At 43.8% G+C, this 17,800-nt stretch overlaps 1 protein-coding gene across 1 annotated transcript in view; it reads right to left on the reverse strand.

Moving 5' to 3' along the window:
- Positions 1 to 17,800, reverse strand: part of LOC149289880 (metabotropic glutamate receptor 1-like) — a 143,127-nt gene that overhangs the window by 99,940 nt on the left and 25,387 nt on the right. The window contains exon 2 of the mRNA XM_089490142.1: positions 11,252 to 11,501. Coding sequence (XP_089346268.1) covers positions 11,252 to 11,501 — 250 coding nt within the window. The remainder of the gene's footprint in view (positions 1 to 11,251; positions 11,502 to 17,800) is intronic.

Consider the following 17,800-nt stretch of genomic DNA (forward strand, 5'->3'; position numbering starts at 1 on the left):
GTCTGCCCCCTGGTGCTCTTCCCGGGACCCGGCCCGGGACTTGGGCGGGTTGGACCGCCGGTGCGGCACCCGGGCTGGTCCTCCCGAGGTCCGGGGAGCCCCTGGCGGGACCCTCGGGGGTCTGCCCCATGGTGGTGTTCCCGGGACCCGGCCCGGGACTTGGGCGGGTTGGACTGCCGGTGCGGCACCCGGGCTGGGCACCCCGAGGTCCGGGGAGCCCCTGGCGGGACCCTCGGGGGTCTGCCCCATGGTGGTGTTCCCGGGACCCGGCCCGGGACTTGGGCGGGTTGGACCGCCGTTGCTGCACCCGGGCTGGGCACCCCGAGGTCCGGGGAGCCCCTGGCGGGACCCTCGGGGGTCTGCCCCCTGGTGCTCTTCCCGGGACCCGGCCCGGGACTTGGGCGGGTTGGACCGCCGGTGCGGCACCCGGGCTGGTCCTCCCGAGGTCCGGGGAGCCCCTGGCGGGACCCTCGGGGGTCTGCCCCATGGTGCTCTTCCCGGGACCCGGCCCGGGACTTGGGCGGGTTGGACCGCCGGTGCGGCACCCGGGCTGGGCACCCCGAGGTCCGGGGAGCCCCTGGCGGGACCCTCGGGGGTCTGCCCCATGGTGGTGTTCCCGGGACCCGGCCCGGGACTTGGGCGGGTTGGACCGCCGTTGCTGCACCCGGGCTGGGCACCCCGAGGTCCGGGGAGCCCCTGGCGGGACCCTCGGGGGTCTGCCCCCTGGTGCTCTTCCCGGGACCCGGCCCGGGACTTGGGCGGGTTGGACCGCCGGTGCGGCACCCGGGCTGGTCCTCCCGAGGTCCGGGGAGCCCCTGGCGGGACCCTCGGGGGTCTGCCCCATGGTGCTCTTCCCGGGACCCGGCCCGGGACTTGGGCGGGTTGGACCGCCGGTGCGGCACCCGGGCTGGGCACCCCGAGGTCCGGGGAGCCCCTGGCGGGACCCTCGGGGGTCTGCCCCATGGTGGTGTTCCCGGGACCCGGCCCGGGACTTGGGCGGGTTGGACCGCCGTTGCTGCACCCGGGCTGGGCACCCCGAGGTCCGGGGAGCCCCTGGCGGGACCCTCGGGGGTCTGCCCCCTGGTGCTCTTCCCGGGACCCGGCCCGGGACTTGGGCGGGTTGGACCGCCGGTGCGGCACCCGGGCTGGTCCTCCCGAGGTCCGGGGAGCCCCTGGCGGGACCCTCGGGGGTCTGCCCCATGGTGCTCTTCCCGGGACCCGGCCCGGGACTTGGGCGGGTTGGACCGCCGGTGCGGCACCCGGGCTGGGCACCCCGAGGTCCGGGGAGCCCCTGGCGGGACCCTCGGGGGTCTGCCCCATGGTGGTGTTCCCGGGACCCGGCCCGGGACTTGGGCGGGTTGGACCGCCGGTGCGGCACCCGGGCTGGTCCTCCCGAGGTCCGGGGAGCCCCTGGCGGGACCCTCGGGGGTCTGCCCCCTGGTGCTCTTCCCGGGACCCGGCCCGGGACTTGGGCGGGTTGGACCGCCGGTGCGGCACCCGGGCTGGTCCTCCCGAGGTCCGGGGAGCCCCTGGCGGGACCCTCGGGGGTCTGCCCCATGGTGGTGTTCCCGGGACCCGGCCCGGGACTTGGGCGGGTTGGACCGCCGGTGCGGCACCCGGGCTGGTCCTCCCGAGGTCCGTGGAGCCCCTGGCGGGACCCTCGGGGGTCTGCCCCATGGTGGTGTTCCCGGGACACGGCCCGGGACATGGGCGGGTTGGACCGCCGGTGCGGCACCCGGGCTGGTCCTCCCGAGGTCCGTGGAGCCCCGGGCGGGACCCTCGGGGGTCTGCCCCCTGGTGCTCTTCCCGGGACCCGGCCCGGGACTTGGGCGGGTTGGACCGCCGGTGCGGCACCCGGGCTGGTCCTCCCGAGGTCCGGGGAGCCCCTGGCGGGACCCTCGGGGGTCTGCCCCCTGGTGGTGTTCCCGGGACCCGGCCCGGGACTTGGGCGGGTTGGACCGCCGGTGCTGCACCCGTGCTGAGCACCCCGAGGTCCGGGGAGCCCCTGGCGGGACCCTCGGGGCTCTGCCTTAGGTGCTCTTCCCGGGACCCGGCCCGGGACTTGGGCGGGTTGGACCGCCGGTGCTGCACCCGGGCTGGGCACCCCGAGGTCCGGGGAGCCCCTGGCGGGACCCTCGGGGGTCTGCCCCAAGGTAGTGTTCTCGGGACACGGCCCGGGGCTTGGGCGGGTTGGACCGCCGGTGCGGCACCCGGGCTGGTCCTCCCGAGGTCCGTGGAGCCCCTGGCGGGACCCTCGGGGGTCTGCCCCAAGGTGGTGTTCCCGGGACACGGCCCGGGACATGGGCGGGTTGGACCGCCGGTGCGGCACCCGGGCTGGTCCTCCCGAGGTCCGTGGAGCCCCGGGCGGGACCCTCGGAGGTCTACAGGACGGTGGGGTTCCCGGGGCCGGGGCCGGGACATGGCCGGCACCCGGGCTGGGCTTCGCGAGGTCGTTGGGAGCCGGCTCTCTGGAACAAGCAGCAGCAGCTTCCCTATATATCCGGCGGAGGGTGCCTGACGTCCCTGGCGAACCGGGACGGAGTTCCACGTCACCACCGGGAAAATCCGGCCAGGCATGCCGACTTCGATGGAGCGAGGGTCGGATGCGGCCGGCAAATCCGACCTCATTGACTTCCAGGGTTTCTCAAGCAACTTGACCTGCCAAAAACGGGGACTTAGAGCAAAACTGCCGGCCGGCCGCGATCAACTTAGGCGGCCGGGAACGGGCACTTTGGGCACATCGACATCTACAGGACACCTAAATGGATAAATCTGGATGGAATTTTCTGTCTTTTTACCTAATTTTGTGAGGATTCAGAGGGAAAATGAAAAAAACACAGATTTTTTTTTCTAATTCTTGCTACTTTTTACTAAATTTCTAATTCTAAATTTTCAGCTAATCATCCAACTATGGTATCAAAAGAAAGCTCTATCTCTCCTTGAAAAAACAATATATAGTTTATATGGGTACACTATTCACAGTAAAAGAGAATCATCGCTGAACCGACATAGCGCAAAAATGGCAAAATTTCTCCGGGATTGAAGGGGTTAAAACTAAAACTTAGTTAACAATAATAATATTATTAATTGGGTCACCATAAGCAGCAACATTATTATAAAATAATAACTGACAGCCTGAAAACTTATTCTGCCCAAGACAGACTCAAATCAAATTAGAACTTGGGCCAGTGGGTGCTGCCAAAAGACTGAGGCAATGGGCACATTTCCTGGTAGTTGAACTCCATCCAATGTACTCCCAAACAATAGCTGCAGATAAATAACGCTGTTAACAAAATCATCTTTATTTTGGCATATCTGGCAAGTGAAAAGAAAACAGCAGCTTAAAAATGAGGGTACAAGGGTGGGGTAGAAGATCTTTAAACACTGCACGTAATGTGTTGTGCTGCTCTATATTGGTAGTCTTTTTACTTGGCACTTAATAATCATTTGGATATAACGAAATATAGCCCAATATTTTAGGGTCAATTTCTATTTTTGAAAAAACCATTATAAACACAGTTGTGAGGGGATTCAATTATTTGTATAAAATGAAAATAAAATGGTACTGAGAAACCTGTGGTTAGAGACTTTGTAATTTAACATATTCATTTTTGTTCCTGATTTTGTCTCAGGAAACGGCAGTTCAAATATTATGCATTCAATAATTCATTCATTATCTAATGTACTGTTGTATAGTATGCGTTGAGCATATAAATTCATATTTTTATTCAGAATAGGTCCTCCTCATTTCCATTCCTACCAATTTGCCCCTACCCCAACTTGGTCTATTCACTAAAATGAGAGTTCATGCAAATTGGCAGAATATGCAAGTATGCAGCAACAAACTTGCACGTGTTGGGCTCACATATTCATTACCAACTCGTACTTGCACTAACATTAAGATATTGGCATCCACTTGACTGCAGTCCAGTGGAGTTGATGCCAGCTAAAAAAGCAAATCATTTATGGATTATGCAAAAGTTGCAAAAATAATTAGCATAATTTTTTTAAACAAATTTCACCTAGCTTTCTTGGGTAAATCCAACAGGAACCATCTTTACAAATGGCATACATTCTCTTAGGGAAGGCATAGAGCCCACCTATATGCCCCTTACCTCTCCATCTTGTATAATATATGCACACTCACACCAGACAATATGTTTGGGACAACACTGGTAGCCTCCATGAATCGTTAATTTATTTCCAGTATTCCATTATAATAAATAATGCGACAAAGTCCTTGAAAAAGATTTTTTTTACAACACTATGTCCAGATACAAAAGAATATAAGAATATACTAGTAGCTTTCAAGTGTTAGCATATGAGGGCATGAAATCCTTCAGATTCCAGTCGGTCTAGATAATCTTTGTTCAACTCGACTCTTTAGTCAATAATATTTAGAACAAGAATAATGTGTTTTATTCACACAATTTAATCTATAGGCAGATTTTTGCTGTTTGTGTACATGGCTTTGTACATTTTAGGGCTCACTGTGATACACATACTCATTAAACATTATGAGCTCCTGGAAGAGAGAAAGAGAAGGTAAGAAAGAGCAGTGGATGTATTTGGAATGCCATAAAGCAGAGGACTGCATTGTAAGAAAGTTGTGGGCGGTCTTGCTGGTGTTGTGGGCGGGAGCGGGCGGTCAGGCACGGTACCTGCGGGTACCGGAAATCCCGTGCAGTCCCGCAAGGCTGCCTTCTCGCTGCTCCCTTACAGCGTCTCCTCTCTTGCTCCGTCCAGGAACAAAACTGAGTCACGTGATGCGACGTCACTTCCTGTGACTCCGCCTTGTTCCTGGTTGGAGCAAGAGAAGAGATGCTGTGAGGGAGCAACTCGAGGGCAGCATTGCGGGACTGCGCGGGAGATCTGCATATTGCGGGAGCGGGCGGGATTGGTCAAAAAATCAGTGGGAGTGGGCGGGAGCGGGCTTAAAAAGCAGTCCTGCGCAGGGCTCTACCATAGAGGAATTGGTATGCCACATAGAAGGTATTGTTTCATTTTATGCCAGGCACAGTATTTCTGAAACAGTATCCTTGGGTGTAATTTTTATAACTATTTGGTGGGCCCTCCACAAGTTCCTCTCTTAAAAATGCTTTTGCACTGGACTGTTGATTTAATGCTTTTATAAATAAATACAGAATTAGAAAATGCATTAAAATAATTGCTGAATCTAGACAATGGAAATGTGATTTAGGATTTATTTGGCCACAATTGAAACACCAGCTTCTTTTTCAATAAAAAATGGAATGTGGTATTGCCAAACATAAGCTCATATATCCTTCCTATGCTAAAATCTGAGAAAATTGGATAGCTAAATTAGAAGTTTAGCGTTTATTATTTTTGTGTGTTTTTTTTATTGATTCTGTGTTCCTTTTTTAATTTGTTATTGTAGCAGTATGTAAAAAAAAAAAAAAAAAAGAAATAAATAAATGAAAAAAAAAGAATTGCTGAATCCCCAACTTGAAAAAACCTGAGGTCATTTTATATATACCCTATTATCCAGAATATAGGCCGAGCCTGATTATAGGCAGCACCCCTAAAGTTTCACTTAATCTCACTTAATAATACTCTCTCACACTCTCTCTCTCAACCTATCTCAATGTCTCCCTCCTAGAGCTTCCAGGTACACCCATTCCAGGGGAGAGACTGTCCCCGTGACTCAGGTCTTTGCAGAAGAATCTCGATTACTACAGACAGATTTGCCCAGGTGTGCCCAGAAACTAAGCCGTTTTTTGGAAGTGCGCCAGGAGTGAAGACTGAACACGCTATAACAAGCGGAAGACAGAATACAGAAGAAAGAAGATACAAGATAAGAAATGAAGCAGCGTGAAAGGAGACAGGGGTATGGTCTGCTAATAAGGTAGGGGGACACTGAAAATATCTAAACCCTGAATATTGACCACTAACGTAAAGATTTAGAGGGGAAAAGTATGGCTTGTAATAGGGACAATACAGTATTTCTAAAGGGTATAAAAGGGCTGCATACAAAAAAAAAATAAACAGAAAAGTGTTGTATGTTTCCCCACTGAAATAACTGCCTATGGGTTATGCCATTTGTTTGGCAGTTATTGTAATTGTTTTGTAAGTTGAGCTCTGCATCTCAGCGTGGCATAGCCAGCATTATCTGATCAATTCCCTGTTTCAAGTTCTCTCCTTTCTTATTCTGCCTTAACCAATTAACAAATATCACCAACATAACAATAGGGCACAGCTAAGTTATTAAGGGGTTACTAATGTAGGGCTGCTCATATGGTATATACCGGTATATAAGGTGGGTATATAATACATTTATTTTGCATCTATTACTCTGTAAACTCTGTAACATTATTGTTGGTTTGTTTTTTGTTTGGTTAAAATAAATGTGAAGTGTATTATATGGGAAAAGGATAAACAATGTAATACTACCTAATTAAAATGAATCCATGTTCGCCATCATAAATGCAAGTAAATCATTGTTTTATACCAGCAATACATTTTATATCTGTATACTTCTCTTCCTTTGTCAAATAGGCAATATAGCTTTCCAAATATACAGGGCACCTTGAAAATGTATTACCAATTGGATACTCTTAATTTTAGAGACTGACAGTGATAATAAAAAAAAGACTTCAACCTCATTTAAATTCTAAGCTATATAAAGGAGAGGACTTAACATTACAAATGAAGTCATACTACAATAAGCCTCTGAATACTAATGCAAGGTTGGAGGATGATGCAACATGAGTATTGCACTCTAAACCTTAAACCTAGCAGAATACACAACAAAGAATGCATATTATAGTACTTTGTATGTATTTTAATATGCATTAATAAAATCTACAAAAAATAAAGAAATCACTTTCTTTCAAGAGAAGCTCCAGCTCCAGAGTTGCATGTTTTGATGATTTGAGACATCTGTTGGCTGGGGGGGGGGGGGGCAGGGAAATAGTGAAATACATTTGTGGAGATTGAGGGCAATTATGGCACATACCTGCTGTTTGGGGGCACTGACAAGCTGGGGCAAAGATGGCACAGACAGGCTGTTTGTGGGTTAGGATGGCACTGATATGTTGCTTGGGGCAAAGGTAGCTGCCACAAGTTGTTTAGGGCAAAGGTTGCACTGTGGCACATGTTACTTATGTTGCTTGGCAAGGTTGTAGTACATAGACTTACTACACTACATTCACAGATTTTTTCATAAGAATGGCTTTTTACCCAAACATATATTGCTCCACCCAAGCAGCATCACACTGTAACAATAACTGTTACAGTATTGATAATTAAGTCTTGCTTCATTCTTTCTGAATTCTATAGGTTTTCATCAAAGTGTCCAAATGGTGGATTAACAATTCTATTTATATATTCTATACATTTATTTGTATAGCGCCAGCAGATTTCATTGTGCAGTGAAAATAAATAAGACAATGTAAACATACTGGAACAAAAGGAAAAGAGAGCCCTGCTCTTGTGAAATAATTTATTTGGTGGTTGAGGGGGAAGGAAGAGGGTAGGAGAGGTTGGCTTTGATGAGAATATATTTTTGTAGCAAGTTCCATAATGAGAACTGTGTTTAAGTGGACATGGCAGGTTGTTTATCTGACATGCTGGTTGAGGGCATTAGGAGCAAAGGTTGTATGCTTTGCAGAATAGGTGGGTTTTTAGAGAGTCTTTGAATAGATGGGATATTAGAGTAAGAGAAAGTCTGACTGAACAGGGTAAGGAATTCCAGCATATGTGAAATCCTAAATCCAGAAGTGGGAAGGAGTGATAATGAAAAGAGACATAAGTCATTGGAGGAACAATGGGCTTTTGGGAGTGTATTTGGATTTAAGGTTACATATATATAGGGTGGTGCAGACTTGCTGAGGCATCTATGGGTTATAACCAGGAGTTTGAATTTAAGTCTGGAGTGTATAGGGAGCCAATGGAGTGACTGGGACAGTGGGACAGTAGATGAAAAACAGTGGAACAGAAAAATTAGTCTGGCAGTGTTCAGGAGAGGAGAGCTGCAATAATCCAGATGGGATATCACAAGGACGTGGATTCATATTTCGGTTGTTTCTTGTATAAGGAAAGGAAGGACACCAAGGCAGCAAACTTTGTCCGTTGGGTGGATTGTAGAGTTACCAACAATGGAAGAGATGTTGGGGTTGATCGAGATGGCTTATATCCAGAAGCTCGGTCTTGGAGATGTTAAGCTTCAGCTAATGAGCAATTCTATTTTTTTACCACAAGGCAGTATGATAAAGAATCAGCAGGTTTGTCTGGCAGATTGGGCTAACATAACAGGGATTGAACACATATATAATATAAAAATTTAGTATTTAAAAACTATAACTGCTTTAATAGAGAAAATACAATACGTTCTGAAAATCTGAAAACAGATTTTAATGTGATACTTTTAATAATACATTTTGGTGAGAGTTCCTTCTTATAATTAACCCCTTAACGACAATCCACGTACATGTACGGGGTTGCCGTGCAACGAGATAACGACAATGCCCGTACATGTACGGGCTGCCGTTAAATAGCTGCATCGCCAAGATTGCGGCATTTTCGCCAAGATTGCGGCATTTTCGCCGCGATCGGCGGCTTTGCAGCATCCATGGAAGCCTCACAAGTGAGGCTGACCGTGGATCCGGGGAGGAAAGCCCTCCCCGGAAGAAAAATGGCCGCCGCCGCGCCCGGCTAAAACATAAACTGTGTTGCTGACATGCCTCGATATCAAGGCATGTCAGCAACACTACCCCCCTACCCCGATAGCCTTGTGATTGCTCCGAGGAGCAACCACAAGTGCCATCCTGTAAATGACGTTGCCGTCATTCACAGGATGGCATTAACAATAGACCAATAGATTGTGGGTCAAACCAGAAAACTTCCCTGGTATAGGATTTCCGGTTTGGAAGCCTCTGGGAACTTTTGTTATGGTGTTCTTTTTTAAAGTCTTTTGTGGGGTAATGGAAGTAGAAACCATTAGAAGGATGTTACCTTTATTGGCACAAGCTGCTTATCAGTGGTATAGTTACCTTTGGGGCTGCCCTAAGCCTGACCTAGGGTAGTACTCTCAGATGCCATCCTCAGCAGTCGTAATCCCAAATACAATAAAAGGCGCTGCCAACTTTAAGAATTAAAGCTTCGGGATATGATGGCATCATATTTTAAAGGCCCTCATCACCGTTTAATGACATTTATCAAGGCTATGCTGAGCCGGCTAAGATCAAACATTTTTTGCACGACAGTCATTTACAAAGGAAAAAAGCTAAATTGAATCAATACGCTGTGATTACATAGGAAGCTTTGCAGAAAATGCAACATATCAACACCTTTATATGAAGATCAATTTCTGTGACTCTGGAAGCTTTTTTCCTTTGTAAACATTAAACTCTTGTATATAATGTTTACCCTCAACATATTTGTATCAAAGTTCCTAAATGTTCCATGGGTAACATATTTAAAGTAACTTACATATTTTTGCACTACAGTTTAACAGTGTTTTATGGGGAAAAAAATATATATTTTATGAATTATTGATTAATATAACAATAATGTACTGCTGTGCAAAATGACTCATTCCTTTGATAATCAAAATAATCTGCAGCACATAACATTCGCACCATAAAATACATTTCAGGGCATTTAACCCCTTCAGGACTGGGATTTTTATTTACCGTGTTTGCACTAAAGAACCATAGCAGTTTTTGTGTTTTTGCTATGACTTTATTAAACTCTGATTGCCCACTAACTCATTTAGTGGAACCACACACATTATATATTGTTTTTTCAGCACAAGTAGGGCTTTCTTTTGAAATAATACCTATATATATATATATATATATATATATATATATATATATAAACCATCATTTAGTATGAAAAATATCTACAAATATGGGGGGGATAGGAAAAAAGGCAAAATTTGCACAGTTTCACCTATAAAAACTATATATATATCCAGTGCAAATGAAAAAAAATTTATTTAGGTATTTGTCCTGTTTTTGAAAACACATCATATGCCTGGTATTTTTAGTTATTTTGGGACTTACAGGGTTAAATATGAATGACGTGCATCGCTGTTTCTAAATAAGATTTTAAAAAAATGTGGTATGCTGGGAGTTGCAGCCAGAAAAAGAAAAACTGCTTAACAAAAGTATGTTTTTTGAAAGTTGACATCCCAAAGTATTTTACTAGGGGCATTAACACTTTAACTATTTAAGCATTTTTACCAAACCTATTCTATCTAAACATAGTATTTGAGTACATTTTTTCCCTGGGTACATGAAATTACTGAAACAACATTTGATTTGTATTCAGAAACATCCCCCGAGTACAGGAATACCCCATATGCATGGGTAGGACATGTGTCTTCAGCACTGCGGGTTCCAAATTGGAACATGCGCATTACAGTTATCAAACATTGAATTTTGACAGATCAGTTTTGAAACACAGGAGAGGTCCCATATTTCATTTTAATACCCCCCGAGTACAGCAATACCCCACATGCATGGAAGTAATGTTTCTCAGACATTGTGGAGACAAAACTGGAACATGCGCATTTCAGTTTTCAAATGGGCCCATGTCTCATTTGAGACACAATAAAGGTCACAAATATCAATTTAACCCAATACAACTATATATTCTCTGAAAGCAAAAAGCCCAAGGTCCTCAAAGTCACCCATCAAAGCGGCATTTTAAACTTCGCCCCAGGCGGCGTTAAGTCTTCGGCCGGCCCTGCAAAATGGTGGTTTTTCACAACCACCATCTTTAAATACATATTGGTTTGTAGAGCAAATAAACATCTGCAATTATATTCACATGTACCATACATTTCAGACTTCTCAGGACACCCCAATTAGTAAGCAGATTTCAATGACATTCACTTTAGGGCTTTCTAAAATTTTAATCCAAATTTTACTTTACAAATAACTTTTTTTTTGTAAAACTACCATTTAAAAACCTGAATGCTTCACAACCAAAAATGCTACCATAATATTACAGTTACCAGGTCTCCCTTTAACTGAGGACCTGCCTAGAAATATAAATATATATACTATGAAGGACAAGAAGGATTTTGAAGAAAAAGGAAAACAGCTCTGGTGTAAAGTCTCAAAGGGGGCAATAGAATGGACATGCAGATTGGACTTTTCATTGTGCATTACTCTATACAGCAGTTTTCTGCATAACTCCTGCTAGAGTATATGCTACTGTAACCTTTAGTATATACCGGTATGTGCATATATTATATATTTCTCAAATCAGATGAACCTACCTTCCAATGAGGAGAAATTCTCCAGACACCCCTAAGCGTCTCATGGCCATTAGGATTCCTCTCACTGTCATACCCTCACAGAAACAGATAACAACTCTGGCTTTAGGAAGTCTCTCCCGGAGCTTCCTCAGAAGTCGATCAAAGCTCTTCTCTCCTGCATTACTGTAGATTTTGTCTGTGTGGGCAATACATAGACCTTCTTGTGTTGCAAGTTCCTTAAACGCCTCCATTCCACTTTCACCATAGTTTCCTTTAAAGAATAAAAAACAAAAATACTGTAAATATACCTATAAACAAGCATAGATCCACTATATATATATATATATATATTTATATATACATACATATATACAGTGTTACATAAGGAAACAGTTAACATTCCCTGTGTGTGTCAAATGAAATATCATTTGTTTTCATAACTTGCTTCAAGCTTTCATTGGCATGAACTACATGTGGTCATATCAAGGATAAAATGATGGTAAAAATATTTCATTTGGGAAATCCTTGCCCAAGGCATGATTCTGAAAAATATGGGGACACTTCAAACATGATAACTTCATTTCTCTCGTTTTGTGATTTGTGCAAAGGAAGCAAACAGACAATTGCTTTTTCTGTCTTAAAATTTTTATAAAGCTAATGTTTTAGAACGGGGCGAAACTGGGTAGATATGTTTAAACAAAAAAAGTGTTTTTTTCTCTACCGAAGACTTGTTAAACATATAAAAGCTATGCTACATTAACATGTGATTTTCAGTTTTGCAAAGTAATAGAAAACATTTCTCAAAAGCACCAAAGCATCAAAATGAACTGATTACATTTTTATTTAGTGTAATAAACAACACCATGGGATGCTGCAGGAAACAAAGTGCTTTTAGAAAATAAAAAGTATTAAATATTTTAATGGCCTCTTAAGGACATTGAATTCATAGAGTAAATTATGGTATGGAGGGTGTGCTTATTTGGCACAGTCCAACATAGTGTGAATGGGCCTGCTGAATGATCAAAGATCTCCCTTTATAACCACCTCATTGAGCAGCGGTGCAGTACCAGAGCCTGATCGCATAATAAGGAGAGCTCTTGTCCCCTGAATATGCCATCATAGGCCAAGGCTGCTGCCTATAGTAAGTCCTCATGTTGGAGTAACTCAAACGTTTGCATTAGAGGGTTGTTGGTTCTCCTGTATTCTGATTTCTTTTCTGGTCTGCTGCAATGGGTGAAATGGGTCGGAAGAGCTTATGGGGTATTTCCTGTGTAATTAATCAAAACAGACACTCCAGAGGGAAACTTATCAAATTTACGCCAGACTCTTAAACTTGCCTGTTCTCTGTCAATCTAGTCACAGATGTATTTGCATGTGCTTAAAAGACCCTTGAGTGAAAGAGCCTATGGAGACGTCAACTGCATCTGCTCATGTTGTTTCAGAACAAGTTTCAAAAATAACATTTTTTATCAGATGAATAAAAAGATACCGAGGCGAATAAATAGAGAGAGATAATAACCTCAATGAAATATTTCTTTTGTTTTATACTTTTGCATATTTTCATTTATTTTCCTATTGTATTTAACATGTAAACTCACTCAATAGCTCTAGACAAGGGCTTTGTGAACAGAAGAGAATGTATGTTTCATCAAAACAGATTTACTTTAAATTGCTAAACATACTAAACACAATGATAGAAGTAAATAGAAATACCCAGATACACTGAATATAATCCCTTTTTTGTGAGATGTTCTTCTTGGCCAAGTTGTGTATTTATATGCTGGTTGGGCTTCTAAACAAGTTATGTGGCATAATGACATTTGCGCTCTTCCTTTTATGAAATTGAATATAAAGCCAGGACCGAATTCAGTTCACAGTTTAGGAAGGACGGTTCAAAAGAGGGACTGTGCTTCCTAAAAAAAAATTCATAATAATATTCCGTTAAACAGGTTTCTCCTTAGCTTCCTCTGCTTGGGCCCCATAGATGGTCTTATGTAGGTGCTTATTTCCTTATATGGGCATGCCACCTATACATCCAAGTCACATGCACTAAAACATGATACATTTTCAACAGGGTTGGCATCCACCAGTACATTTATTAAAAGCATGTAATAAGCGGATAGACAGTAAAAGAATATCGGTTTTCAATTAAAAACATGAGACACATTCATGTTCAATTATGAAAAATTTTACTCAGTGATATTTTAAGTTATTATCAAGTAAAAAATTATTGTTGGTGGTTAGCAAACCAGATCTCCAATCTGCCTGTATATTAAAATCACACAGCCCATTTAATGGTTTTGATCAATTCCAAGTGTGACTGCAAATCTCTTCGCTTCTTCTTCTGTTATTAATTCCCGCCCTTTTCATAAACCATACATTTCTTTATAACCATTGAATCTGTAAAACTGAAATTCAACCGGAAATGAATGAGTAGATATCTCAACTGATTTAGCTTTAAAGAATTAGGGCTGCAACAACTAATCGATAAAATCGATAATAATCGATAATGAAATTCGTTGCCAACGAATTTCATTATCGATTAGTTGAATCGATTATTATCGATTATAAAATGAGGGTTTTTTCAGAGCAAACGCTCTGAAAAATACCCCTCATTATATAAACCGTTTCAGTGACTCACAGCAGCAGCTCCTACTTACCAGTCCCTCCCTGTAATCACTGTGACAACTGGCCCCGCCCCTTCCTTCTCCCAGAAGGCCAGAACCACATGGCTGTGACACTCATCTAACTGTGAGTATAAAATTAATATTTGGGCTACTGAAAGTTAGGGGAGGTGGGGGTTAATTTAGGGGCAGTTATGGTTAATGGGGTGTTTAGGGTTAATTTAGGGGCAGTTATGGTTAATGGGGTGTTTAGGGGCAGCTATGGTTAATGGGGTGTTTAGGGTTAATTTAGGAGCAGCTGTGGTTAATGGGGTGTTTGGGGTTAATTTGAGGCAGTTGTGGTTAATGGTATGTTTAGGGTTAATTTAGGGGCTGTTGTGGTTGACAGGGTCTTTAGGGTTAATTTAGGGGATGCTGTGGTTAATGGGGTGTTTAGGGTTAATTTAGGGGCAGTTATGGTTAATGGGATGTTTAGGGTTAATTTAGGGGCAGTTATGGTTAATGGGGTGTTTAGGGTTAATTTAGGGTAGTTGTTTTGATGGGGTATTTAGAGTTAATTTAGGGGTAGTTATGGTTAATGGGGTGTTTAGGGTTAATTTAATGATGAGGACTGAGGGTTAATTTGATTAATTTAATAAAGTTAACTTAAGGTGCAGTAAGAGATAAAGGGGGGCAAACTAAGGGGAATCTAAATCCTGGGGGCAGTGAAGATTAACTTATTTAAAAAAGTATGGTGTCAGTGTGCTGTGAATGGGTCTGTGACTCTATGAGGGGACTATGAGATATATGGGGGGTATAAGGCATATCAGGGGAGGACGGAGTGACATATCTGGGGGTATAAGGCATATAGGGTATATAAGGCATATGTGGGGAGGGCAGTGTGGCATGTCTGGGGAGGACGGAGTGGTGTATCAGGGTGTATAAGGCATATCTGGGGCCACAGTGGCATATCTGGGGGTAGACTGGAGTGGCATATGTGGGGAGGGCAGCGTGGCATGTCTGGGAGGCAGTGTGGTATGTCTGGGGAGGATGGAGTGGTGTATCAGGGGGTATAAGGCGTATCAGGCACAGTGGCATATGTGGGAGGCAGAGTGGTATATGTGGGAGGCAGCATGGAGTGGCATATGTGGGAGGCAGCGTGGAGTGGCAGATGTGGGAGGCAGCGTGGAGTGGCAGATGTGGGAGGCAGCGTGGAATGGTATATGTGGGAGGCAGCGTGGTATATGTGGGAGGCAGCGTGGAATGGTATATGTGGGAGGCAGCGTGGTATATGTGGGAGGCAGTGTGGAGTGGCATATGTGGGAGGCAGCGTGGAGTGGCATATGTGGGAGGCAGCGTGGAATGGTATATGTGGGAGGCAGAGTGGAGTGGCATATGTGGGGGGCAGCGTGGAATGGTATATGTGGGAGGCAGAGTGGAGTGGCATATGTGGGAGGCAGTGTGGAGTGGTATGTGTGGGAGGCAGCGTGGCAAGCCTGGGCTCAAATGTGCATAAATTGGGGGGGCTGGTCGGGAAATAAAGACAAGAAATGTATTTTATCAAAGTTTTTTTTTATTCTGCTGTTTGTATTTAACATCATTTGTTTATTAAATTATTTTAAATAAATGAAAAATTTACATTCATTTTTTATTCGATTAATCGATTAATCGAAAAAATAATCGGCCAACTAATCGATTATGAAAATAATCGTTAGTTGCAGCCCTATAAAGAATGTTTTATTTTAAGGAATAGATGTCTACTGATATCTCTGTGTGCTCAGGAAAGAAAAGATCACAGTGAGAAATGCATAGCATGTGGAAAAACTGCAAATGGAATGTGTTTATAATAACACCACAACATAGTTAATTCTGAATAAATATGTTATTTAAATCCACTGAAACTGTATTGATGTTTAAGTCGTCATTATGTTTGCCGAGGTAACATTCTAGCCATAGTGAATAGTCTTAGTAAATAAATATCATATGCATTGTGTGGGGAATAAACAATAATTACAGACTCAAAACCCAAGATTTGTAAAGATGTGTTACCTTAAAATACCTGCCTAGTGCCCCTCTTTAGAAAAGATAATTTCTCTGAATTCCCTCTTTTCTAGGAGGAGAATATTTTCTAGGCATGTATGCCAGTTTTCTCCAGCCCTAATAATAACAGTAATGTGCATACCATACCAAACATACCAGAAAAGATGCTAAGAAATTAATCTGGATAAATAAAATACATTATCCGTCTCCAAAGCTCCTTAGATGCATAAAAAGCCCAACTTTAACCACACTCCCTAAAATAAGTATGGCCAGCGGGGGGCCAGCATGGCCAGAGTGGGCCCTGACTGGGTTCCCGAGTAGGGCCAGGCTTTGGCACCAGTTTGGGTAGGTCGGGGTGGGGTTTAGGGGGTGGTTATTTAAGGTGTTGTGACACGAAGTTTAGGGACATTTTGTAGTCACCTTACCCTGTGATGTTTGTCCCGCCCTCCCTCCCTGTTTATTGTGTGATGTTGGGGTATTTCTGCTGTCACAGCCGGGTGGGTAGCTTACCAGGCATCTAGGGGGGTATGAATGCTCTGGGAGGTTCCCAGTAGGTGGTGCTGGGAGCCTCAGGTTTTTGGCATCTTGGTATGTCCGTCCCTGTGTGGTGGTTCCTAGCTTGCCTGGTTTTTGTTTATTATTTATGTTTATTGATGTTATTCATTATATTTATGTGTTCAGTTTGGTAGTCTTTGCCCTGTTAACACAACAAGGTGTCAGGCCTAAGGTTGCGTGGCAATAATTTGGTTTATTGGTTAAATAAAATTGGCTGTGGCCTTTTCAACCCAAGTTTCATGTGTCCTTATTGGGTTAAGGTAAATTTGGGTGGGGGGCCTGGCCCGGAGATCGAGGTCAGGTATATCTCAATGAAAATTAGAACTGTCCAATGAAAGTGCTAAAGAAAATGAAGCAGATCTGTTTTTTTCATTATTTTTGAAACCGTTTTGAATGGAAAAAAGCACACACATATTTTTTCTCCCTACTGCTTGGGCAACACATCATTTCAAGCTTCCAATGCTTCTTCCAGGTCTCTTTTAAAATATATATTTTTCTAACTCTAAAACTATATTTATTTAATAATATAAGTGTTTAATCCAGGGGAAGGGTATATGCTAACAGTACCTTAAATAAGATTTGGGAATTCATGTTATGTATATGAAAATTACTATATATAAATTATTTTAAAAAAATGTGATTAGATATTATGGGTTTTTTTTAAGGTAATGTGGATCCAATTATTATATTATCTTTGCTTGTTACAATTATCCTATGTCTTTGAACACACCAAGAGACGTGTACTACTTTTAACCTAACTTAGGTTTCTAGGAGATTTTCCGTCTGCAAAATAGGTCTTGAAAGCTAAGAGTAAGCATATGATTTACTGCAGTATCAGCTGGGCACGCCGACCAGATACCTGTATCTGTCATAAAAGGAAGCCTCTAATGTCAGTCCTAGTCTCTGGTTGCATAATTAGTGTGCTGGAGCCTGCCAGTGCTTTCTGGATGAATGCATAGGTCTTTCCTCCTGGGTAGCTTGTTTAAGAAGCATTCAAGCTTCTACTGAGTACTGGAAAAAAAATCTCGCCATTTGTACAAGATTTATTTTTATCTTTGGTATGTTTTATATGTTTTATATTTTCTTTATTTACTTGTATGTTCTTGTATTAATATGTAATATGTTATACTTATGTGGAGTACTGATTATGTTATATTTTCTATTCTGTAGATAACATCACAAGTATGCAATAGCCAAAGGTGATCCAGCCTATGGCCAATCTAGGTGGTACCCATTAGTGCACAATTTAAAACTGAGCTATACCAAATACAAGCAAGAAAGGTTTTCACAAATCATTGTTTGGCTGAGGCCAAGAGCAATGGGACTCCATCTGATCACAAGGTCTTCTGATTTCAGATGTTCCTTAATCAAC

This window comes from Sceloporus occidentalis, unplaced genomic scaffold (assembly GCF_023333645.1).
Source record: "Sceloporus occidentalis isolate IW3139 unplaced genomic scaffold, rSceOcc1.0.p SCAF_42, whole genome shotgun sequence".
Taxonomy (NCBI): Eukaryota; Metazoa; Chordata; class Lepidosauria; order Squamata; family Phrynosomatidae; genus Sceloporus; species Sceloporus occidentalis.